Source organism: Orbicella franksi, chromosome 2 (assembly GCF_964199315.1).
Source record: "Orbicella franksi chromosome 2, jaOrbFran1.1, whole genome shotgun sequence".
Lineage (NCBI taxonomy): Eukaryota > Metazoa > Cnidaria > Anthozoa > Scleractinia > Merulinidae > Orbicella > Orbicella franksi.
The window spans coordinates 2,855,351-2,881,991 of NC_138146.1; the positions used below are offsets into that span (position 1 = coordinate 2,855,351).

The window sequence follows — 26,641 nt, forward strand, 5'->3', positions numbered from 1 at the left end:
ATCCCCGCCTCTTTGACATGGGGACCCCTCCGTCCGCCCCATCGAACTGAGAAACTTTGCATCAATATTAGGTAACAAAGTCGCTCGACAGATGCTAGCCTTCTTAAGAGATATGCGTGATTAATTTCGACAACAACGTTAAGAAAAATTCGTTTGCAACCACGGCAAAAAAAAAAAAAACCTTCGTTTCTCTACTGCTTCTGTGAAAAAAGAAAACCAGTTGTACTTGTATTAAACAATGGCAACGAAAGAAAATCAAAGCAAACTTGTCTTTTCTATTTCCAATGTCCTTGCAGAAGTTTCTTGGTTCATTTCTTGATGTTTAATTTCTATGGAGTACTCCACTGACGAAGTCTTTCCTTCCTATAACAACAAAAAAGAACAATTTGAAGATATTATCTTTAAGTCTCCTAACCATTGTATAACATTAGTTTCTCTTTAGCAGAGAATAAAGCCTGAAAAAAAAAAGGAGAAACAAAAGTCAAGCTTGAACGGGACTCAAAACTATGACCGCTACTATATCGGTGCAGTGCTTTACCAACTGAGTTATCAAGTCAACTGTGAGCTGATCGATTATTTCTGTGTTCATTGTCGTAATATATTCGCAGATGATGAATACAGTTTGTTTCTTGAACTGAAGGTATACGCGCCCTATCATCTCTTAAACGTAAGAACCAAATGTTAGGTAGATAAATCACAAGAATAAGGGATCTGATTGCCTTACAAGAAAGTTTTCTGTTAAAAGAAAACATTTTCTCAGTAATTGGAATTGAAAATATGTTGATACACTGTAGCTGCTTTACATACAACACAGCTAGATTTTGCCCTTTTAAACACAAAAGCAGAAACTGAAAGTAGCGTTCTTTTAAGTAATATTGGTAACCAACGAAGCACATTCCTAAAATCTTTTCTTCGCTAGTGGAAACATACCTTTATTTTTCAAACGCAAATGTCACGTCATCTCCAATCAGCATAAACGGTGCCCAGCTGGAAACCTTGGTAAAGCCGTGATCTCTCAACCACTTCATGGCCGCGTGAAGAGATACACTGGCACTTTCTCCACGAACAAGGTGCTCGTAAAAGCGACTCATCAACTTCTTTGTTGTGCTGTCGTCTAGAGCCCACAGTGCCACCAACACTGAGCGTGCACCGGCTCCTAGAAACGCGCGAGCGATTCCAACAACTCCCTCGGCTCTAATTTGTCCACGGCCACTGTGACAACAGCTTAGTACCACCAGTTTAGCTCGCACTTTCACTTTTGAAATGTCGGACACTTTCAAAAGGTAGTCGTCTTCTAGTGGAACCCCGGTGGTGGAACGTGGAGGAGAAAGAGCAATTTCTCCTCTTTCAGCATTACCATGTGCAGCAATATGTATCAGACTCACTGAATTTAGCTTCTCAAGTACCGCTTGCTTGGTTGCGTCCTGTCCTAACAAAGGCCAAACGCCCAGCCGTCGTGCGATCATCTCTGCTTCCTTTCTTGCACCAGGCAAAGGTACGAACTTTTTATTGACTTCTTCTCTGTAAATCACCACACCAACATCAGGATCACCCACTACCAGAGCACCAGTCTCACAGTGATAGTCTGCAGGACTGTCCTGAATGAGCTTCAGAGTCGACAAAGAAGGAACCACGCGGATTCTGAAACGCTCCGATAAATATTTCCCACTTCCATTGAGTAAAGCTGGAAATGGAACACGGTACAGGTTGCGATCAGGAACAATGATGATTTCAGGTTCGTCAAGTAAGTCGGATACAGGATTGACGAGCAGTTCGTAGAACATAGTTAGACTCGGTTCGGGATCATCCGTATTCCCAGGCTTATCTTGTCGCAAAGTTGTGAGGTTCTCTTCTTGACAAGATTCAGGATTTGTTTCAATGTCATTGCCATTCAAGGATCGATCTTCGCACACCCCCGCGGGTAAATTGCCAAAGTCTTGGAAGCTTTCAGCCATGATAGCAAAAAATTCATCCAAATTTTCAGCAACCTTTGTTAATCTTGTGTAAAGAGTCTTTTTATCCACATCAAGTTTTCGGAACTGAATGACTCCGCTTGTCTTGAGAATCCACAAAAACACTGTTTGTTCAAAATAAGAAATGTACAGACAAGTAGAGTTACTTTCTTTCTTCATGACATTTTCAACAACAGTCCATGATTGCGGGTCAGCTGATATACGATTTTCAACAGAGTACTGAGTTGCCATCAAGTCCGCTAAGGCTCTAGCTCGTCCAAGCTCTGCAACATAAAGAGCATCCTTAGGATTTCCAGCGCGACGAAACAATTCAGTGAGCTGCTGATAGGGAAAAACATGCATGTCTGCAAAGCATATCTTAATTTGATCGCTGCCTTGAAGAAAACCTCGCATTGTTTCGGATTTTTCAATACTTCGTAACAAAAAGGAATGAGCTTCCTGAAAATTGTGTTGTCCTAACTTCGTCAGTGAAAGATGACAATAGCAAGAAAACTCAATTTCAGCTTCTCCAATATTTTCACTCATGGAGAGTGCCTTGTCAAGATATTCCTCGGCCATGTCATGATCACCGCCAGATTGAAACACTTGCCCAAGGCTGAGGTAGCTTGATGCTTCTAATGTTCTGTTACCAATTTCAACTGCAATCGCAAGTCCTTTCTCATAGCAGGCTTTAGCTTTATCTTTATCACCAAGGGATTTGTGAAAATCGCCTTCTGTTAAGTGATATTCTGCTTGTCCTTCTTTATCACCAATTTTCATGATGATCTCAAGCGCATTGTCACAAGATAATTTACTCTGCCTATATTCCCTAAGATTAAGAAACACAGTTGCCAGGGATAGGTAGGTGCGTGCTTGGTCTCTCTGGTTACCAATTTCCCTACTGATCGCAAGTGCTTTTTCATAATATTCTTTAGCCTTGACATATTCACCGAGAGAAAGAAACACATTTCCTAACTTTCCATACGATGATCCTTCTGTCGCTCTGCCACCAATTTCCATGCTGATCGCAAGTGCTTTTTCATAATATTCTTTAGCCTTGACATATTCACCGAGAGAAAGAAACACATTTCCTAACTGTCCATACGATGATCCTTCTGTCGCTCTGTCACCAATTTCCATGCTGATCGCAAGTGCTTTTTCATAATATTCTTTAGCCTTGACATATTCACCGAGAGAACGAAACACATTTCCTAACTTTCCATACGATGATCCTTCTGTCGCTCTGCCACCAATTTCCATGCTGATCGCAAGTGCTTTTTCATAATATTCTTTAGCCTTGACATATTCACCGAGAGAGTGAAACACATTTCCTAAGTTTCCATACAATGATCCTTCATTCGCTCTGTCACCAATTTCCATGCTGATCGCAAGTGCTTTTTCACAATATTCTTTAGCCTTGACATTTTCACCGAGACAGTCAAACACATTTCCTAAGTTTCCATACCATGTTCCTTCTCCTTCTCTGTCACCAATTTCCATGCTGATCGCATGTGCTTTTTCATAATATTCTTTAGCCTTGACATTTTCACCGAGAGAAAGAAACACATTTCCTAACTGTCCATACGATGATCCTTCTGTCGCTCTGTCACCAATTTCCATGCTGATCGCAAGTGCTTTTTCATAATATTCTTTAGCCTTGACATATTCACCGAGAGAACGAAACACATTTCCTAACTTTCCATACGATGATCCTTCTGTCGCTCTGTCACCAATTTCCATGCTGATCGCAAGTGCTTTTTCATAATATTCTTTAGCCTTGACATATTCACCGAGAGAAAGAAACACATTTCCTAACTTTCCATACGATGATCCTTCTGTCGCTCTGTCACCAATTTCCATGCTGATCGCAAGTGCTTTTTCATAATATTCTTTAGCCTTGACATATTCACCGAGAGAACGAAACACATTTCCTAACTTTCCATACGATGATCCTTCTGTCGCTCTGCCACCAATTTCCATGCTGATCGCAAGTGCTTTTTCATAATATTCTTTAGCCTTGACATATTCACCGAGACAGTCAAACACATTTCCTAAGTTTCCATACCATGTTCCTTGTTTCGCTCTGTCACCAATTTCCATGCTGATCGCAAGTGCTTTTTCACAATATTCTTTAGCCTTGACATATTCACCGAGACAGTCAAACACATTTCCTAAGTTTCCATACCATGTTCCTTCTTTCGCTCTGTCACCAATTTCCATGCTGATCGCAAGTGCTTTTTCATAATATTCTTTAGCCTTGACATATTCACCGAGAGAACGAAACACATTTCCTAACTTTCCATACGATGATCCTTCTGTCGCTCTGTCACCAATTTCCATGCTGATCGCAAGTGCTTTTTCATAATATTCTTTAGCCTTGACATATTCACCGAGAGAAAGAAACACATTTCCTAACTTTCCATACGATGATCCTTCTGTCGCTCTGTCACCAATTTCCATGCTGATCGCAAGTGCTTTTTCATAATATTCTTTAGCCTTGACATATTCACCGAGAGAACGAAACACATTTCCTAACTTTCCATACGATGATCCTTCTGTCGCTCTGCCACCAATTTCCATGCTGATCGCAAGTGCTTTTTCATAATATTCTTTAGCCTTGACATATTCACCGAGACAGTCAAACACATTTCCTAAGTTTCCATACCATGTTCCTTCTTTCGCTCTGTCACCAATTTCCATGCTGATCGCAAGTGCTTTTTCATAATATTCTTTAGCCTTGACATATTCACCGAGACAGTCAAACACATTTCCTAAGTTTCCATACCATGTTCCTTCTTTCGCTCTGTCACCAATTTCCATGCTGATCGCAAGTGCTTTTTCATAATATTCTTTAGCCTTGACATATTCACCGAGACAGTCAAACACATTTCCTAAGTTTCCATACCATGTTCCTTCTTTCGCTCTGTCACCAATTTCCATGCTGATCGCAAGTGCTTTTTCATAATATTCTTTAGCCTTGACATATTCACCGAGACAGTCAAACACATTTCCTAAGTTTCCATACCATGTTCCTTCTCCTTCTCTGTCACCAATTTCCATGCTGATCGCAAGTGCTTTTTCATAATATTCTTTAGCCTTGACATATTCACCGAGAGAAAGAAACACATTTCCTAACTGTCCATACGATGATCCTTCTGTCGCTCTGTCACCAATTTCCATGCTGATCGCAAGTGCTTTTTCATAATATTCTTTAGCCTTGACATATTCACCGAGAGAACGAAACACATTTCCTAACTTTCCATACGATGATCCTTCTGTCGCTCTGTCACCAATTTCCATGCTGATCGCAAGTGCTTTTTCATAATATTCTTTAGCCTTGACATATTCACCGAGAGAAAGAAACACATTTCCTAACTTTCCATACGATGATCCTTCTGTCGCTCTGTCACCAATTTCCATGCTGATCGCAAGTGCTTTTTCATAATATTCTTTAGCCTTGACATATTCACCGAGAGAACGAAACACATTTCCTAACTTTCCATACGATGATCCTTCTGTCGCTCTGCCACCAATTTCCATGCTGATCGCAAGTGCTTTTTCATAATATTCTTTAGCCTTGACATATTCACCGAGACAGTCAAACACATTTCCTAAGTTTCCATACCATGTTCCTTGTTTCGCTCTGTCACCAATTTCCATGCTGATCGCAAGTGCTTTTTCATAATATTCTTTAGCCTTGACATATTCACCGAGACAGTCAAACACATTTCCTAAGTTTCCATACCATGTTCCTTCTTTCGCTCTGTCACCAATTTCCATGCTGATCGCAAGTGCTTTTTCATAATATTCTTTAGCCTTGACATATTCAGCGAGAGAACGAAACACATTTCCTAACTTTCCATACGATGATCCTTCTGTCGCTCTGCCACCAATTTCCATGCTGATCGCAAGTGCTTTTTCATAATATTCTTTAGCCTTGACATATTCACCGAGACAGTCAAACACATTTCCTAAGTTTCCATACCATGTTCCTTCTTTCGCTCTGTCACCAATTTCCATGCTGATCGCAAGTGCTTTTTCATAATATTCTTTAGCCTTGACATATTCACCGAGACAGTCAAACACATTTCCTAAGTTTCCATACCATGTTCCTTCTTTCGCTCTGTCACCAATTTCCATGCTGATCGCAAGTGCTTTTTCATAATATTCTTTAGCCTTGACATATTCACCGAGACAGTCAAACACATTTCCTAAGTTTCCATACCATGTTCCTTCTTTCGCTCTGTCACCAATTTCCATGCTGATCGCAAGTGCTTTTTCATAATATTCTTTAGCCTTGACATATTCACCGAGACAGTCAAACACATTTCCTAAGTTTCCATACCATGTTCCTTCTCCTTCTCTGTCACCAATTTCCATGCTGATCGCATGTGCTTTTTCATAATATTCTTTAGCCTTGACATATTCACCGAGAGAAAGAAACACATTTCCTAACTGTCCATACGATGATCCTTCTGTCGCTCTGTCACCAATTTCCATGCTGATCGCAAGTGCTTTTTCATAATATTCTTTAGCCTTGACATATTCACCGAGAGAACGAAACACATTTCCTAACTTTCCATACGATGATCCTTCTGTCGCTCTGTCACCAATTTCCATGCTGATCGCAAGTGCTTTTTCATAATATTCTTTAGCCTTGACATATTCACCGAGAGAAAGAAACACATTTCCTAACTTTCCATACGATGATCCTTCTGTCGCTCTGTCACCAATTTCCATGCTGATCGCAAGTGCTTTTTCATAATATTCTTTAGCCTTGACATATTCACCGAGAGAACGAAACACATTTCCTAACTTTCCATACGATGATCCTTCTGTCGCTCTGTCACCAATTTCCATGCTGATCGCAAGTGCTTTTTCATAATATTCTTTAGCCTTGACATATTCACCGAGACAGTCAAACACATTTCCTAAGTTTCCATACCATGTTCCTTGTTTCGCTCTGTCACCAATTTCCATGCTGATCGCAAGTGCTTTTTCACAATATTCTTTAGCCTTGACATATTCACCGAGACAGTCAAACACATTTCCTAAGTTTCCATACCATGTTCCTTCTTTCGCTCTGTCACCAATTTCCATGCTGATCGCAAGTGCTTTTTCATAATATTCTTTAGCCTTGACATATTCACCGAGACAGTCAAACACATTTCCTAAGTTTCCATACCATGTTCCTTCTTTCGCTCTGTCACCAATTTCCATGCTGATCGCAAGTGCTTTTTCATAATATTCTTTAGCCTTGACATATTCACCGAGACAGTCAAACACATTTCCTAAGTTTCCATACCATGTTCCTTCTTTCGCTCTGTCACCAATTTCCATGCTGATCGCAAGTGCTTTTTCATAATATTCTTTAGCCTTGACATATTCACCGAGACAGTCAAACACATTTCCTAAGTTTCCATACCATGTTCCTTCTCCTTCTCTGTCACCAATTTCCATGCTGATCGCATGTGCTTTTTCATAATATTCTTTAGCCTTGACATATTCACCGAGAGAAAGAAACACATTTCCTAACTGTCCATACGATGATCCTTCTGTCGCTCTGTCACCAATTTCCATGCTGATCGCAAGTGCTTTTTCATAATATTCTTTAGCCTTGACATATTCACCGAGAGAAAGAAACACATTTCCTAACTTTCCATACGATGATCCTTCTGTCGCTCTGTCACCAATTTCCATGCTGATCGCAAGTGCTTTTTCATAATATTCTTTAGCCTTGACATATTCACCGAGAGAACGAAACACATTTCCTAACTTTCCATACGATGATCCTTCTGTCGCTCTGCCACCAATTTCCATGCTGATCGCAAGTGCTTTTTCATAATATTCTTTAGCCTTGACATATTCACCGAGACAGTCAAACACATTTCCTAAGTTTCCATACCATGTTCCTTCTCCTTCTCTGTCACCAATTTCCATGCTGATCGCATGTGCTTTTTCATAATATTCTTTAGCCTTGACATATTCACCGAGACAGTAAAACAAATTTCCTAAGTTTCCATACGATAATCCTTCATTCGCTCTGTCACCAATTTCCATGCTGATCGCAAGTGCTTTTTCACAATATTCTTTAGCCTTGACATATTCACCGAGACAACGAAACACATTTCCTAAGTTTCCATACCATGTTCCTTCTTTCGCTCTGTCACCAATTTCCATGCTGATCGCAAGTGCTTTTTCATAATATTCTTTAGCCTTGACATATTTACCGAGAGAAATGAACACAGTTCCTAGGCCTCCATAAGCCACTCCTTCTCCTCCCCTGTTACCAGTTTTTTGCATCATAGTGACCGCTCTCTCATAAAGTTCTTTTGCTTCAGCATACATAAATTGACTCTGATATGTCTGTGCCAGATTTATGCAAAGCATACCTTCTTGGACAGTATCACCACACTCGCGGAGAATGGTGAGAAGTTTCCAGCCGCACGCTATTGCATTTGAGTGATCGCTAACACGACGGTACGCCTCAAACATGGTATGATAGATTTGTCTGTAAATTGTTCGCTGTAATGGCTTCTTTACACTCAGCACTTTGTTACTGAGCAAAACTAAGCTTTCTCTGCATAACTCGATGGCTTTTAAGGCACGACTAGTGTTGAGAAGGAAATTTGCAACAACTACGGCTAAAAAGATAGCATGTAAAATTTCTTCTGCGTAGTTCATGACGTTTTCCTAAGTAAGTCTTGTAACTGAAAAATAAATCAAATAAGGCTGAGTGTGGAATTTTTGCCTTATTACGTAATAAGCTTCGTGAATAGCCATAATCGGGGACGGAGACCGTAAGCGCGCTCTATTTCTAGTATTGGGGCTGTCCCTGTATGATATGGGACAATTTTTCTATTTTTAGGACAAATTGCGCCATCATGTGCGGTACACGCGCGTACATGCTGGGAGGATTTTTGCGGATGCAGCGCGGGAAAATGGCGACCGAAATTCCCGAAATGTTTGATGCTTTTGGCCCACAAATCAGTACGTTCATGTCTGTTGGAATTTTGCTTGAGTGTTTTCGTCGTAAGCGGCTCCAGTAAGTAAGACAGTGTTTAATTTAGTTATGTCCAGCTTTATATCACTGACCAAGTTGTGTTCCGCTGCTTCTTTTATAGGCCTCCACATTACTCCGCTCTAAGTTTCACATATGTTGAAGATTAACAGCTTTTCCATAACACAGCAAAAAATTGTAAAAAAAAAAATGCTGCTCAGTACTGTTTGTGTAAAAATCCAATAAATTGTCTGTTGTCGATGAAGAAGAGCGCCAGGCAATAAAACATGACAAATTGGACTTCCGCACTTTCGTGTGAAAAGGTACATCGAACTGATATAGTATCTCTCGTTTTTAAATATGTTTAAGGTTGATAAATGTTTGAGAACATATTAAAAGCTTAGCTGAAAATATGTGAATACAGCAGAAATAATCAGCAAAGTTACGATGACGCTTTCTTTAACCAACTCGAATAACGATTTCGATTTCGTTGGTTGAGTTACCAAAACTCCTTCTCTATTTTAATTTATTTTCGCAGTGTAAAATTTTACTATGTTAAAGAAACACACAGGATGTTAGTAGCCTTTTGGCGTTGGTGAAAACTGTTGCAGCATCTCAGCACAAAAGATAACGAAAGATATCTTTGTCAAGATTTGTTGACAATTAAAAACACCGACTGGGATTTGAAAGTGCTCGCCCTGCACTATGCAAATGAGCTACTTAACGTACTCGTCAGACTTTCCTTTCAAAAACTTTTTCAAATTCGCCAAACAAACAGAAACAATAAGAAACTATCAAAACAGGGTTTGGTTATGATTAAGCATTGTTTGGGAAACGCACAAATTAACTCGATACCAGGGTAAAGAGTTTTCTCGCATAACTTTTCTTTACAGAACAAATGCAAAATCTTACTCGTACAACCAGCGCGAGCAGATATTATCCATTCACAGCGCGAAATTTAAGACTTATTTTCGACCCTGAAAAACTCACCTTTTCCGTTAGCTCAGAGCATAAAACTACATATTAGAGCCCTGGTTCTTATTCCCTGCCTTATTCCCTGCCATCGCTGTGAAAAATCTGCAAGAGAATCTCGCAACTCTCACTATTTTATCACGCGTCACAACATCCACGCGAGAGCCCCCGACATGTGCGTGGATCCGCGCGGATATATGACGTCAGGATGACGCAACTTGTTCTAAAAATAGAAATATTGTTCCATATCATAGGTACGCGCGGATCCCAACACTGACGGTCTCCGTCCCCGATTATGGCTCCTGGCCTTGTGTTATTACGAGGAAGGGTAGGGACTCGAAACAGCCAAGTTTGAGCAAATTAGTATTCTGAACCTGTGCATTATACTTTTAGGTCTGATCGACTAAATAAATAAATGGTAAAATAGTGCTTGCTGTAAAAGTGCCGAATTCATTTCGGGTGTACAATTGCAAGTTCAATTTCTCAATTTTGTACTTGACATTTCCGAATCACTCAATCTATAAAATGTTGGAATGTACAAATCACCTTTGGAAACTTTTCATGAGTAAATTCATTCAGGTCCATTTGTGAATAAGCTTCTCAAACAGAGAGTTGAAGAATGACGTTTACGGTAAACGACAAATGAAAAAAATTGCGTCTTAACTTATTTTCTTTCTTTACCTATATATATAATCCTTAAATCGATCCAACACAAAAAGAGACAAACAAATGTTTCTAGTCACCGCAAATACTGATATTCTCTCAATATTTTTCCTACTTAGTGCAACCCGTGAAAATTATAAAATTAAGGCTTACAATACAAGACAAGTTGTACTCACCTCACCAATCAGTTGAAATAAAAGCCTGAAGACCAACTTGTATTCCTCGCATGGAGTGATCTTTATTGTCAGGTTTGTTTTACACTGTTCGCTTTGGAAAGTAAAACACCGGATACCCGTAAATAATTCATAAAATCAGACCTTGCACGAGGAAATTAGAAAACGAAATTTTCAAGTGTCATTTTTTCACACTTTCCAAAAAAAACTGAAATTATGAAATGTTTGTTTTTAACCTATCTACGTGTATCATTTTTGATTTAATGTGAAATGGACTCACATAATCTTCCATCCTGAATTGTTTACATAAAAGGCATTAATTAGCGGTTTACAGATTACTGAAGTTATTCTGCTGTAGGTTAATTTCAATTTAAACTTATATGTTTTGCGTAACCCTTACTTTTAAAAAACGTTTTAAGACTTTTATCATAAATACATTTACATGCGCAAAAAAATTTTTTCAAACGTATTTTAGTTAAATTTTCTCGAAAATATGATATAAATTTCAACTGGAACCTGTCACCTTGCAAAAAGCATTTCATTTTTTTTTTTTGTAAAAAGAATGATCCAAGTATTTTAGCATATTCAAAGAAGACAGATTGTCATATGACGTAAATATGACGTGAGGATGTAGACAACCCAACCACAACTTGAGTTTTCTTTTCGCATACTCTTTCGATTGAGAAGCGTAAAAAGACACGAGAACTAAAATAGTGACGCGAACTCTAAGGGGGAGGAGTAGGGAGAGGAGGAGGGCAAGGGGGAGGGGGTTAGACGCGCGTCTAAGCGTTGAACTCGACTCACAGGACTCCCGTTCGGAATCATACTGGCGGAGCAATCCATGCTTAAAGTGATCCTTGTTGGTTTAAGCACCAACAAAACGATCAGGCAATGAAAACAGATTGTTTCGACAAAGACCCACTTTCTCAAAAACATTAAATTAAAAGAAATGTATTTTCAACAAATTGTACCTTTCCGGCATGTTTCGACGGCATTTCGGGCAGTTTGGTCGAGCCATGGTTTCTATTCTGGCGAGATGCAGTCCAGTTAAAATATCCACCGAGACGAAATGAGTCTGATATGCCGCCGAAGCGCAGCAAAAAAGGTACGATTAGGTATTTACAGTACACAAATTCCGTCATCCAGCGATATATCATATCAGTGATTTAATATTGCAAGTTATCATGCCCAGAGGGTATCAATGGGGTGGTGGCTTTTACTGCTAACGGTAAATTTATTTTTTTACGGGTTAGCAGAACTCTTAATTAGAAATTTATTACCATTGTTTTAAAATTAACTTTCAGTGTTTAAAAGAGTTAATTTGATTACTATAAAACATATTTAAGGTCTTAGTACCATTCCAGGGCGGAGAACGGTATTGTTATAAGAATTGTAGACTAATATAGCTTACAAGCCACAAGACAAGGCACAAAATGTCTTGACAAGAGATCTTGAGACTTTCACTTTCGTGGCTAAAATGTTTTTATCGTTAACATTTTTTACGGCTAACGATTGACTTAACAATTTTTTCGCCTAACGGTTAAATTTTGACTCGTTTTATGGCTAACGGTTATCGCCATCGAGAGCCTCTGCCCAGGACAGTAGATACGGCTTCTGAATTGCGAATCTGGCTACGGTATGATTGTACCTCAAAAATAATGTCGGCCAATTGACTATATTCTCATCACCCGTCTGCTTAAGAGCACACTAATATTGTTAGCAGAAATCAGATATTGGTCAACCTGACGCGTCTTAAAACAGCACAGTGACAAATGATCATGCCTGCAGCTAAGAACGGATGATCCATGAACCTCTTCCGGGGTGAATTATCCTAAATCTATAGAGTGTGTTCACGCCGCGGACGTCATCAAATTCTCAAATCCAAAACTAAAGAGCCCCCAAAGGTTTTGTCCTCATCAGGCATAAGAAGTACTAAATTTATATCTGTTTACAACTTTTCAGCTCAATAGCGTCCTTCGGTTGGAAAGCAGCGCATTTTGAATTTCGGAGTCATGGCGGTGCGTGACATGAAGCTAAGATCACGTTTGTCGAAAAATATACACTTATCTCGTGATTTTTAGCAATTTTAGGAGTTAAAGTATTAGGAAAAGTGCTTTTGTAGATGTTTTTTTGGTTTGGATCAGATAATCAGTTGTCTAGATAGCCAAAGTAAGTTCCAGATGTCTTTCCGGCCGCCATATTGGAGGAGTAAGGAGGTCCTCCAGCATGGTGGCTCCATACCAGGCACTTTAATTTTGTGCGGAACATTTCGACGAATATCTCAACTTTGGAATAACGCACACACCTTCAACTCGGAGAACTGTCTTCTTTATTTATCGTCTATAATATCATAATTTCTTGACTTTATCCACTTTTATTGCGTGACAATGCACACACTCTATTGACAGGGAGTGGCTATTGTAAGCGCTTAGATGCCTCACTGATATAACATTGTCGCATCTGTTGGTTTTATTTTCGTGAGGTCGCTGAAACTGAAACAATATGCGAAAAAAATCTGGTTGCCACGACATATGAGGTCACCAAAATGTGACGACGTAATACGACACGAGCGTGACGTGCACCGAAACTGAAAATAGATTTCAAAAATTTTGCACTGGGAAGTGCGAATCGTTCTCTTAAACCGCCCTGACTTGTTGCAGCAAAAAACGTAAAACAAATTAAAGCTTCCTTTTAAACAAAGTGCGGGATGATACAACGCAAATAGATTTTCATGCACAAGGATACGATTGTTCCAAAGCTTGAAGAAGAGTTCATTGGTCACCTGTATTGGTGGTTTCATTCCGACACCGTCGGGAATACAGAAAGATATACGGCCTGATTCTGTGCCAATAGCAAAATAATATCTAAAAAGACCATAAACATAGACATCATCAACACCTTAAAATCGCTATACCTTACTACTGGATGAAATGTCTGAGTAACTTTTGCTGCGCTAACGTTGGTTCTCCCAGGAAATGGTCTATAGACAAATGCCCCATTCATACCAACTTAACAAGTTTAACTAAATCAGGTTTAGGTTTTTCCAATTTGTCGACTGCGTTTCGAATTCATTTTGAAAAGTCAAATTTCAAACCACCTTGCTTACATATTTTTACCGGCTAGGTTTTTACTTTGTTAATCAATTTGCGGGGTGTGTACGGCATGAGCAACCGAACTTAAGGAAGTTTGCTCGAAAATTTTCCAACATTGATTTTTTTTCTAAAACTTTTACCACTGTAAGATGATGAGTTAGTTATATCAGAAATTTAAAAAAAATGGGGGGTCACCGACTTCGTTTTGGAGAGAATATGCCCGGAAGAACAAACTAAATCTGAAAAAATCGGGCTTCGTTAGCGAATAAGGCCACAGTGTCTGTAAGCCCAAAAATATTGCAATTAGATCTTTGAAGTGAGATGTGAAGTGATTTGATTTACACTCGCCAAATGTTTGCCTCGCAGAAATCATGAAAATTATTAATGATAATGCTCAAGTTGATAGAAAAGACAATTATAGTAAATCTTCTGTTCTGTTCTAACACAGTTTCTGACAATGTTTGTTGTTGTGGCTGGCTTTTTTAGAGTGGAGAGGAGTGAAGGATTGTGATACCAAACGTTTTGTTGTTATTTATGTTTTAGTTCAATAACGAAGCGTGCGAAGTCTAAAAATATAGAATGCAAATTATTGGAACCCCGCGAGAGTCAGACAACATAAGCGTGTTCTGAGTGAAATAAGAGGAAAATGAACGCCAAACTTTCGTTTTAAAAACTGTTTTAGGAACACTTGCTTAGGCGCTTGAAAAAGCGTCAAATCTTCCAATATTCCGTTTTGTTTGTCTGAGTTTGTCTGAGTTATGACGTCACTCGCGCGCTTCGCTATTTAACACTTACTTAGGAAATGCTGATCAGAAGGAGAAAGCCATGGGAATTTTCATATCCTTTGGGGCCTTGGCACGAGCGATTGGTCCCGACGTGAGCTGTACAGGTAAGCGGTCCGTTCTGATTAACAGTCCAGTTGGACTGCACGCGAAGTTACTAGTCGCCACCTTATTTCATACATTAACTAGAGATACTACGTGTTTCCCTTAAGGACGACATAAAGATGACGACGGAAAAGCTGAATGACATCTAGTGAAAAATGACTGTAGATTTTACCTTTAAAAGTCCCAATTGTCAGGATATGTTGAGAACGCCTGTGGCTGTTAAAAATAGCTCAGGCTAATGATGTATAGCAGCGTTCAATTCTAAATGGGAATACGAAAAATTCGCCGCCGTCGTTCGCGTCCCTAGACTACGCAAACTTAGTCATTTTGCCTAGAGTGGCTCCACATGTACGCACATGTACAGCCATTGTTGTTCTCATTATACACTCTTGTGTTTGGTGCGTTCACTTCCTGAATGCGTCCGTCCATGTATTCGACTTTTTTTGTCGCCTCGTCTGTTTATTGTGTACTGTTTTTTGCTTGTTTGTTTGTTTGCTAGTTTATTTATTTCTTTTCTATCTTTATTTAGTGAATGCATAATTCATTCATACTCTATTTGTGTCCCTCAGTCTACTGGTGTGTAGGGCCCTTCTGGTGTTACTTTGTTGGCGCTCTCCTGTTTATGCTCCCCATGAGGATCTTGGTAAAGTTACCAGCTTAACAAGAGTCAAGCAAGATAGTTTTTATTTTTCAAGAAACAGATCAAGATACGCTGTGTCGGTCTGGAGTTAGTCTTTATGACGCAAGCTGGAATAGCCCTAATTGGTAATTCCTAAACAGTTATTTGGCCCCGACGACTGCATAATTAATTTCTTACCTCATTGTAGCTAAATTTTGCAAGAACTAGGTGACACTTTCATTGCTTGCTATCGTCGAAGTTGCACAAATCGATGTAAAAAGTTGTAAAACACAAAACTAAGAAAGAAATGGGAAGGTGGTCAACTCGTGTCACGCAATATATTTTTTACATGTGACTGTTGTAATATGCTTCTTCTTAAGCAATAGGTATCGAAGCGGGCAATACTCGTATGTACAATAATTGTGATAATAAAAGCTTCATACTTAGATGTCGTTTTTATTTTATTTTTTTATTTTTTTATTTTTTTTCATTTTAGTAGTTGGCATTGTGAGAACGAAATGTTAAAATGGGGACAAGAAAACAAAAATAAATGAGAATATATGAAAGATCGTATATTTCAACTGCGGAATCTTGCGATGACGAACTACAAAATAACACAAAACAATACAATGCAATGTAATGCAATAGAAATTTATTGTGTAATACTCTTAGCTATATGTGAGGTGTGACATCACAGGAAAGATACGATGACACAAAAGTATTCCAGAGACAATCAAATTAAAAGTGATATTATAATTATGATATGCGTAAATGTTTCAAAATTTCTATATATAAGCAAGAATCATGAAATACAATCTAAAATAATCACACGTTGTGCTAAAAGGTAAAAACAATTGTCATATGTACAATCAAGCTGACGCTAGCAATGCCTGCGCAATTGACTTATTAAGACTTTCTTGCTTAAAAGAGCTTTTTGATAATTCTTTTTTTAATTTTGTCCCTTATCCGATGATTTATTTTAAAGTAATGTCATTTTATCTTACACGTTTACATTTGTTAATGAATCACAGGTTCTAAGTAATTTACATTCGCAACTGAACAGTATATCTGCGCCTAACAAAGTCTAAATTGTTATTATTCCTTATTTTGAACAAGTAGAAACTTTTTCAATCCTCATAGAAAACCAATCAGTCGATTGGCTCGCTAAGGGAGATAAACACGTGAAAGGGGCGTGGAAGTTTGTCGAAAGAAAATTGAATGTTAAAACCCCTAAACACCTCGGGTGTGGCTTAAGCTATATTTTACCCCTTAAAGATGCAACATCTAAAAAAGGCAAATCAGAACTTTAATGACTTTCGTGACAATTTCATCCAGGGCTTTCTTCGGTGAAGACGTTTAAGTACTTCCATGCCCGGTCGATTTAAAACACTTACACAATAAGATGAAATTCAGAATTCAATGATTGCTGAGAAAATTGGCCCAAGTATTGAAAAAATTTCGCAAGAAAATTCTCCAAAAGAGACAACATAAAACATCCCCGCCTCTTTGACATGGGGACCCCTCCGTCCGCCCCATCGAACTGAGAAACTTTGCATCAATATTAGGTAACAAAGTCGCTCGACAGATGCTAGCCTTCATAAGAGATATGCGTGATTAATTTCGACAACAACATTAAGAAAAATTCGTTTGCAACCACGGCAAAAAAAAAAAAACGTTCGTTTCTCTACTGCTTCTGTGAAAAAAGAAAACCAGTTGTACTTGTATTAGACAATGGCAACGAAAGAAAATCAAAGCAAACTTGTCTTTTCTATTTCCAATGTCCTTGCAGAAGTTTCTTGGTTCATTTCTTGATGTTTAATTTCTATGGAATACTCCACTGACGAAGTCTTTCCTTCCTATAACAACAAAAAAGAACAATTTGAAGATATTATCTTTAAGTCTCCTAACCATTGTATAACATTAGTTTCTCTTTAGCAGAGAATAAAGTCTGAAAAAAAAAGGAGAAACAAAAGTCAAGCTTGAACGGGACTCAAAACTATGACCGCTACTATATCGGTGCAGTGCTTTACCAACTGAGTTATCAAGTCAACTGTGAGCTGATCGATTATTTCTGTGTTCATTGTCGTAATATATTCGCAGATGATGAATACAGTTTGTTTCTTGAACTGAAGGTATACGCGCCCTATCATCTCTTAAACGTAAGAACCGAATGTTAGGTAGATAAATCACAAGAATAAGGGATCTGATTGCCTTACAAGAAAGTTTTCTGTTAAAAGAAAACATTTTCTCAGTAATTGGAATTGAAAATATGTTGATACACTGTAGCTGCTTTACATACAACACAGCTAGATTTTGCCCTTTTAAACACAAAAGCACAAACTGAAAGTAGCGTTCTTTTAAGTAATATTGGTAACCAACGAAGCACATTCCTAAAATCTTTTCTTCGCTAGTGGAAACATACCTTTATTTTTCAAACGCAAATGTCACCTCATCTCCAATCAGCATGAACGGTGCCCAGCTGGAAACCTTGGTAAAGCCGTGATCTCTCAACCACTTCATGGCCGCGTGAAGAGATACACTGGCACTTTCTCCACGAACAAGGTGCTCGTAAAAGCGACTCATCAACTTCTTTGTTGTGCTGTCGTCTAGAGCCCACAGTGCCACCAACACTGAGCGTGCACCGGCTCCTAGAAACGCGCGAGCGATTCCAACAACTCCCTCGGCTCTAATTTGTCCACGGCCACTGTGACAACAGCTTAGTACCACCAGTTTAGCTCGCACTTTCACTTTTGAAATGTCGGACACTTTCAAAAGGTAGTCGTCTTCTAGTGGAACCCCGGTGGTGGAACGTGGAGGAGAAAGAGCAATTTCTCCTCTTTCAGCATTACCATGTGCAGCAATATGTATCAGACTCACTGAATTTAGCTTCTCAAGTACCGCTTGCTTGGTTGCGTCCTGTCCTAACAAAGGCCAAACGCCCAGCCGTCGTGCGATCATCTCTGCTTCCTTTCTTGCACCAGGCAAAGGTACGAACTTTTTATTGACTTCTTCTCTGTAAATCACCACACCAACATCAGGATCACCCACTACCAGAGCATCAGTCTGACAGTGATAGTCTGCAGGACTGTCCTGAATGAGCTTCAGAGTCGACAAAGAAGGAACCACGCGGATTCTGAAACGCTCCGATAAATATTTCCCACTTCCATTGAGTAAAGCTGGAAATGGAACACGGTACAGGTTGCGATCAGGAACAATGATGATTTCAGGTTGATCAAGTAAGTCGGATACAGGATTGACGAGCCGTTCGTAGAACAAAGTTAGACTCGGTTCGGGATCATCCGTATTCCCAGGCTTATCTTGTCGCAAAGTTGTGAGGTTCTCTTCTTGACAAGATTCAGGATTTGTTTCAATGTCATTGCCATTCAAGGATCGATCTTCGCACACCTCCTCGGGTAAATTGCCAAAGTCTTGGAAGCTTTCAGCCATGATAGCAAAAAATTCATCCAAATTTTCAGCAACCTTTGTTAATCTTGTGTAAAGAGTCTTTTTATCCACATCAAGTTTTCGGAACTGAATGACTCCGCTTGTCTTGAGAATCCACAAAAACACTGTTTATTCAAAATAAGAAATGTACAGACAAGTAGAGTTACTTTCTTTCTTCATGACATTTTCAACAACAACCCATGATTGCGGGTCAGCTGATATACGATATTCAACAGAGTACTGAGTTGCCATCAAGTCCGCTAAGGCTCTAGCTCGTCCAAGCTCTGCAACATAAAGAGCATCCTTAGGATTTGCAGGGAGACGAAACAATTCAGTGAGCAGCTGATAGGGAAAAACATGCTTGTCTGCAAAGGATATCTTAATTTGATCGCTGCCTTGAAGAAAACCTCGCATTGTTTCGGATTTTTCAATACCTCGTAACAAAAAGGAAAAAGCTTCTTGAAAGTTGTGTTGTCCTAACTTCGTCAGTGAAAGATGACAATAGCAAGAAAACTCAATTTCAGCTTCTCCAATATTTTCACTTATTGAGAGTGCCTTGTCAAGATATTCCTCGGCTACGTCATGACCACCGCCAGATTGAAACACTTTCCCAAGGCTGAGGTAACTTGATGCTTCTAATCTTCTGTTACCAATTTCAACTGCAATCGCAAGTCCTTTCTCGAAGCAGGCTTTAGCTTTATCTTTATCACCAAGGGATTTATGAAAAGAACCTTCTGTTAAGTGATATTGTACTTGTCCTTCTTTATCACCAATTTTCATGCTGATCTCAAGCGCATTGTCACAAGATAATTTACTCTGCCTATATTCCCTAAGATTAAGAAACACAGTTGCCAGGCATAGGTAGGTGCGTGCTTGGTCTGTCTGGTTACCAATTTCCCTACTGATCGCAAGTGCTTTTTCATAATATTCTTTAGCCTTGACATATTCACCGAGACAGTGAAACACATTTCCTAAGTTTCCATACCATGATCCTTCTCCTTCTCTGTCACCAATTTCCATGCTGATCGCAAGTGCTTTTTCATAATATTCTTTAGCCTTGACATATTCACCGAGAGAACCAAACACAGTTTCTAAGTTTCCATACGATGATCCTTCTGTCGCTCTGTCACCAATTTCCATGCTGATCGCAAGTGCCTTTTCACAATATTCTTTAGCCTTGACATATTCACCGAGAGGAAAAAACACAGTTCCTAAGTTTCCATACAATGATCCGTCATTCGCTCTGTCACCAATTTCCATGCTGATCGCAAGTGCTTTTTCACAATATTCTTTAGCCTTGACATATTCACCGAGAGAAAAAAACACAGTTTCTAAGTTTCCATACAATGATCCTTCATTCGCTCTGTCACCAATTTCCATGCTGATCGCAAGTGCTTTTTCATAATATTCTTTAGCCTTGACATATTCACCGAGACGACGAAACACAGTTCCTAAGTTTCCATACGATGATCCTTCATTCGCTCTGTCACCAATTTCCATACTGATCGCAAGTGCTTTTTCACAATATTCTTTAGCCTTGACATATTCACCGAGACAACGAAACACAGTTCCTAAGTTTTCATACCATGATCCTTCATTCGCTCTGTCACCAATTTCCATGCTGATCGCAAGTGCTTTTTCATAATATTCTTTAGCCTTGACATATTCACCGAGAGAACGAAACACATTTCCTAAGTTTCCATACCATGATCCTTCATTCGCTCTGTCACCAATTTCCATGCTGATCGCAAGTGCTTTTTCATAATATTCTTTAGCCTTGACATATTCACCGAGACAACGAAACACAGTTCCTAAGTTTCCATACCATGATCCTTCATTCGCTCTGTCACCAATTTCCATGCTGATCGCAAGTGCTTTTTGATAATATTCTTTAGCCTTGACATATTCACCGAGACGACGAAACACAGTTCCTAAGTTTCCATACGATGATCCTTCTGTCGCTCTGTCACCAATTTCCATGCTGATCGCAAGTGCTTTTTCATAATATTCTTTAGCCTTGACATATTCACCGAGAGAACCAAACACAGTTCCTAAGTTTCCATACTGTTTTGCTTCTCCTTCTCTGTCACCAATTTCCATGCTGATCGCAAGTGCTTTTTCATAATATTCTTTAGCCTTGACATATTCACCGAGACAGTGAAACACATTTCCTAAGTTTCCATACCATGATCCTTCTCCTTCTCTGTCACCAATTTCCATGCTGATCGCAAGTGCCTTTTCACAATATTCTTTAGCCTTGACATATTCACCGAGAGAACCAAACACAGTTCCTAAGTTTCCACACAATGATCCTTCTGTCGCTCTGTCACCAATTTCCATGCTGATCGCGAGTGCCTTTTCATAATATTCTTTAGCCTTGACATATTTACCGAGAGAAATGAACACAGTTCCTAGGCCTCCATAAGCCACTCCTTCTCCTCCCCTGTTACCAGTTTTTTGCATCATAGTGACCGCTCTCTCATAAAGTTCTTTTGCTTCAGCATACATAAATTGACTCTGATATGTCTGTGCCAGATTTATGCAAAGCATACCTTCTTGGACAGTATCACCACACTCGCGGAGAATGGTGAGAAGTTTCCAGCCGCACGCTATTGCATTTGAGTGATCGCTAACACGACGGTACGCCTCAAACATGGTATGATAGATTTGTCTGTAAATTGTTCGCTGTAATGGCTTCTTTACACTCAGCACTTTGTTACTGAGCAAAACTAAGCTTTCTCTGCATAAGTCGATGGCTTCTAAGGCACGACTAGTGTTGAGAAGGAAATTTGCAACAACTATGGCTAAAAAGATAGCATGTAAAATTTCTTCTGCGTAGTTCATGACGCTTTCCGAAGTAGGTCTTGTTACTGAAAAATAAATCAAATAAGGCTGAGTGTAGAATTTTTGCCGTATTACGTAATAAGCTTTTTGAGAAGCCATAATAAGGGACGGAGAAGTCTTGGGATCCGCGCTCACCTATGATATGGGACAATTTTTCTATTTTTAGAACAAATTGTGCCATCCTGACGTCATATACCCGCACGGATCCACGCATATGTCGGAGGCTCTCGCGTGGATGTTGTCATGTTGCGTGATAAAATGGTGAGAGTTGCGAGATTCTCTTGCAGATTTTTCACAGCGATGGCAGGGAATAAGGCAGGGAATAAGAACCAGGGCTCTTATATGTAGTTTTATGCTCTGAGCTTATAGAAACGGTGAGTTTTTCAGGGTCGAAAACAAGTCTCAATTTCGCGCTGTGAATGGATAATATCTGCTCGCGCTAGTTGTACGAGTAAGATTTTGCGTTTGTTCTGTAAAGAAAAGTTATGCAAAAAAACTCTTTACCCTGGTATCGAGTCAATTTGTTCGTTTCCCAAACAATGCTTAATCATAACCAAACCCTGTTTTTGATAGTTTCTTATTGTTTCTGTTTGTTTGGCGAATTTGAAAAAGGTTTTGAAAGGAAAGTCTGACGCGTACGTTAAGTAGCTCATTTGCATAGTGCAGCGCGAGCACTTTCAAATCCGAGTCGGTGTTTTCAATTGTCAACAAATCTTGACAAAGATTTCTTTCGTTATCTTTTGTGCTGAGATGCTGCAACAGTTTTCACCAACGCCAAAAGGCTACTAACCTCATGTGTGTTTCTTTAGCATAGTAAAATTTTACACTGCGAAAATAAAATAGACAAGGAGTTTTAATAACTCAACCAACGAAATCGAAATCGTTATTCGAGTTGATTAAAGAACTCGTCATCGTAACTTTGCTGATTATTTCCGTTGTATTCACATATTTTCAGCTAAGCTTTTAATATGTTCTCAAACATTTATCAACCTTAAACATATTTAAGAACAAGAGATATTATATGAGTTCGATGTATGTTTTCAATTTCACACGAAAGTGCAGAAGTCCAATTTGTCATGTTATATTGACTGTACAAAACACGCATCGGCGTGCGCTCTTCTTCATCGACAACAGACAATTTATTGGATTTTTACACAAACAAAACTGAGCAGCATCTACAGACATAAACTTTATTGCCACTTATTGGGCCTTGATAAAATATCAAGCGTTGCTTACAATTCAGGCGAAACTCAAACTTGCAATTACTTTGTTTTACATTTCGGTCGAGATATACTCTGGCGAAATCGTCGCAAGCGTGTGGCAAGAGAAGGGAAACTCTGAAGTCCTGAAACGCTGCTATATCCAAATATATCCAACATATATGAAACTTAGAGCGGAGTAATGTGGAGGTCTTGTAAAAGAAGCAGCGGAACACAACTTGGTCAGTGATATAAAGCTGGACATAACTAAATTAAACACTGTCTTACTTCACTCAAACTGGAGCAGCTTACGACGAAAATACTGAAGCAAAATTCCAACAGGCAATGAAAACAAATTGTTTCGACAAAACCCCACATTCTCAAAAACATTAAATTAAAAGAAATGTATTTTCAACAAATCGTACCTTTCCGGTATGTTTCGACTGCATTTCAGGCGCTTGGTCGAGCCATGGTTTCTATTCTGGCGAGATGCAGTCCAGTTAAAATACCCACTGAGACGAAATGAGTCTGATATGCCGCCGAAGCGCAGCAAAAAAGGTACGATTAGGTATTTACAGTACACAAATTCCGTCATCCAGCGATATATCATATCAGTGATTTAATATTGCAAGTTGTCATGCCCAGAGGGTATCAATGGGGTGGTGGCTTTTACTGCTAGTTAAGAGAGTTAAGAGTTAATTTATTTTTCTTACGGTCAGCAGAAATCTTAACCAGAAATTTATTTCCACTGTTTCAAAAAGTTATGAATTAACTTTCAGAGTTGAAAACAGTTAATCTGATTACTGTAAAACATAGTTAAGGTCTTAGTACCATTCCAGGAAGGAGAACGGTTTTGTTATAAGAATTGTAGACTAATATAGTTTACAAGCCACAAGACAAGGCACAAAATGTCTTGACAAGAGATCTTGAGACTTTCACTTTCGTGGCTAAAATGTTTTTACCGTTAACATTTTCTACAGCTAACGGTTGACTTAACAATTTTTTCGCCTAACGGTTAAATTTTGACTCGTTTTACGGCTAACGGTTATCGCCATCGAGAGCCTCTGCCCAGGACAGTAGACACGGCTTCTGAATTGGGAATCTGGCTACGGTATGATTGTACCTCAAAAATAATGTCGGGCAATGGATTATATTCTCATCACCCGTCTGCTTAAGAGCACACTAATATTGTTAGGAGAAATCAGAAATTGGTCAACCTGGCGCGTCTTAAAACAGCACAGTGACAAATGATCATGCCTGCAGCCAAGAACGGATGATCCATGAACCTCTTCTGGGGTGAATTATCCCAAATCTATAGAGTGTGTTCACGCCGCGGACGTCATCAAATTCTCAAATCCAAAACTAAAGAGCCACTAAAGATTTTATCCTCATCAGGCATTAGAGGGACTAAATTTATATCAGTTTACAAATTTACAGTTCAATAGCGTCCTTCGGTTGGAAACCAGCGCATTTTGAATTTCGGAGTCATGGCGGTGCGTGACATGAAGCTAAGATCGCGTTTGTCGAAGAACATACACTTATCTCGTGATTTTTAGCCATTTTAGGAGGTAAAGTATTAGGAAAAGTGCTTTTGTAGATGTTTTTTGGTTTGGATCAGATAATCATTTGTCTAGATAGCCAATGTAAGTTCCAAATGTCTTTCCGGCCGCCATATTGGAGGACTAAGGAGTTCCTCCAGCATGGCGACTCCATACAAGGCACTATAATTTTGTACGGAACATTTCGACGAATATCTCAACTTTGGGACAACGCACACACCTTAAACTCGGAGAACTGTCTTCTTTATTTATCGTCTATAATATCACAATTTCTTGACATTATCCACTGAATGGCTTTTACTTTTATTTTTTATTGCGTGACAATGCACTCACTCTATTGACAGGGAGTGGCTATTGTAAGCGCTTAGATGCCTGACTGAGATAACATTGTCGCATCTGTTGGTTTTATTTTCGTGAGGTCGCTGAAAGTGAAACAATATGCGAAAAAAATCTGGTTGCCACGACATATGAGGTCACGAAAATGTGACGACGTAATATGACACAAGCGTAACGCGCACCGAAACTGAAAATAGATTTCAAAAATTTTGCACTGGGAAGTGCGAATCGTTCTCTTAAACCGCCCTGACTTGTTGCAGCAAAAAACGTAACACAAATTAAAGCTTCCTTTTTAAACAAAGCGCGGGATGATGTTTTTTTCGTACAAGCCTTTGCCTTTACATTTGAATAGATTTTCATGCACAAGGATACGATTGTTCCAAGCTTGAAGAAGAGTTCATTGGTCACCTGTATTCGTGGTTTCATTCCGACACCGTCAGGAATACAGAAAGATATACGGCCTGATTCTTTACCAATAGCAAGAAAATATCTAAAAAGACCACAAAAATAGACATCATCAACACCTTAAAAGCGCTATACTTTACTACTGGATAAAATGTTTGATTAACTTCTGCTGCGCTAACGTTGGTTGTCCCCGTGAATGATACATAAATAAAGTCTTTACTTACTTACTTATCTATAGACTAATACCCAAATCATACCAAGTTATCAAGTTTAATCAAATCGGGTTTAGGTTTTTCCAATTTTTGGACTACGTATTGAATTCATTTTGAAAAGTCAAATTTCAAACCACCTTGCTTACATATTTTTTTCAACTAGGTTTTTACTTTGTTAATCAATTTGCGGGGTGTGTAGGGTATGAGCGGCCGAACTTAAATTAGTCAACTTAGGTCTTTTTCCAGCGGTGAGAAATAGGAAGCAAGCTAGAATAAATTGTTTACGAAACTGACTTAAATCAAAATAGGCTGCTGACAGTCTGTCTGTTGTTCAGCAGGAATCCTCCGTAGGAAAAAAGATGGCGACTGGTACATATACCCATAGTTCTTAGCGCACGAAAACCGTAACAACGTTCATAAAAACGTACAGAAACGTCATAAAATCTTCAAACCTAGGTTACTTAATGAACTTGGTACAGGAACAAATATTGTAAAAGTTTGGCTTTCTTTTTGCCTTTAAGGCTCTGCTAGGTTCGCAAGGCATTGTGGTAAAATGTACAGCCGCCATCATTTTTCCTACGGTGGATTATGAGGCGAGACGCTTTAGCCTAGAGGGGAATGGGACGAGCATACCGGCCTTGTCTCGCCCTCTTCCCTACTCGGCCACGGCCATACAACCCTTTTGCGTTTGCGATGGCTGAACACTCGTCTAAGTCACCCTTAGGGGAAAAAAAACCGTCTGCCAGCGGACCTGAATCAAAATAGGTCTTAAAGATGATTTCCAGTCCGTACTGCGCACTCTCGAGAGTTTGTTTGCATTATTTGTTTCGTCTCATGTAGGACATCACGAAGACCAAAAATTCGAAACCCTATTTGACCTGACCCTTAAATCAAAACCTTGTTTCAGACCTGCGTTATGATTGGTTCCCTAGTTCAGACCAATGTTAAGTTACCATAAACATAATTTGTGAAGGGCTTTTCTCGTTTTTCTTTTCGATAATGATGAAAAAGTGGCTTCTTCTTAAAAACTTACCCATATGAAGTACCCTGTTTATGAACAAAATGGCTGAAAAACCACACCATTTGGGGCCGCACATACCCTATATAGCCCATATAATGGAGTATCCCCCTCCCCTCCTCCGCTGACGTACCGTCGCAACTGCCAGTCCCTCTCCGCTGATTTGGAGGTAGAACATCGGGTTGTAACCGTCAACAAAAGGAGTAGACATGTGGAAGAATGTAGGGTTAATCAGGGTTTCTATGAGCTCTACAAAGAGCTCCCGA

General features: G+C 39.3%; 2 protein-coding genes across 2 annotated transcripts in view; one reads left to right on the plus strand and one right to left on the minus strand.

Annotated features, from left to right (window-relative positions):
• LOC145476718 (solute carrier family 75 member 1-like) overlaps nucleotides 1–15,802 on the plus strand; it is a 28,747-nt gene extending 12,945 nt beyond the window's left edge. Inside the window, exon 13 of the mRNA XM_081455424.1 lies at nucleotides 15,309–15,802. Coding sequence (XP_081311550.1) covers nucleotides 15,309–15,400 — 92 coding nt within the window. The 3' untranslated portion in view covers nucleotides 15,401–15,802. The remainder of the gene's footprint in view (nucleotides 1–15,308) is intronic.
• LOC145476670 (uncharacterized) lies at nucleotides 1–22,575 on the minus strand. The gene is made up of 2 exons (XM_081455415.1): nucleotides 19,317–22,575; nucleotides 1–8,235 (listed from the first exon to the last, which is right to left on the minus strand). The coding sequence occupies exons 1-2, from the start codon at nucleotides 21,743–21,745 to the stop codon at nucleotides 933–935; spliced, it is 9,732 nt and encodes a 3,243-aa protein (XP_081311541.1). The 5' UTR covers nucleotides 21,746–22,575; the 3' UTR covers nucleotides 1–932.
• Nucleotides 22,576–26,641: the final 4,066 nt, after the last annotated feature.

What these genes read in the sequence shown, in the direction of transcription:
- LOC145476670 (XM_081455415.1), bottom strand. Translation starts at nt 21,745, where the DNA reads ATGGCTTCTCAAAAAGCTTATTACGTAATACGGCAAAAATTCTACACT. An exon ending in ATTGGAGAAGCTGAAATTGA is followed by an intron (nt 8,236 to 19,316) that starts GTTTTCTTGCTA and finishes AACTGGTAACAG; the next exon opens with GGGAGGAGAAGGAGTGGCTT.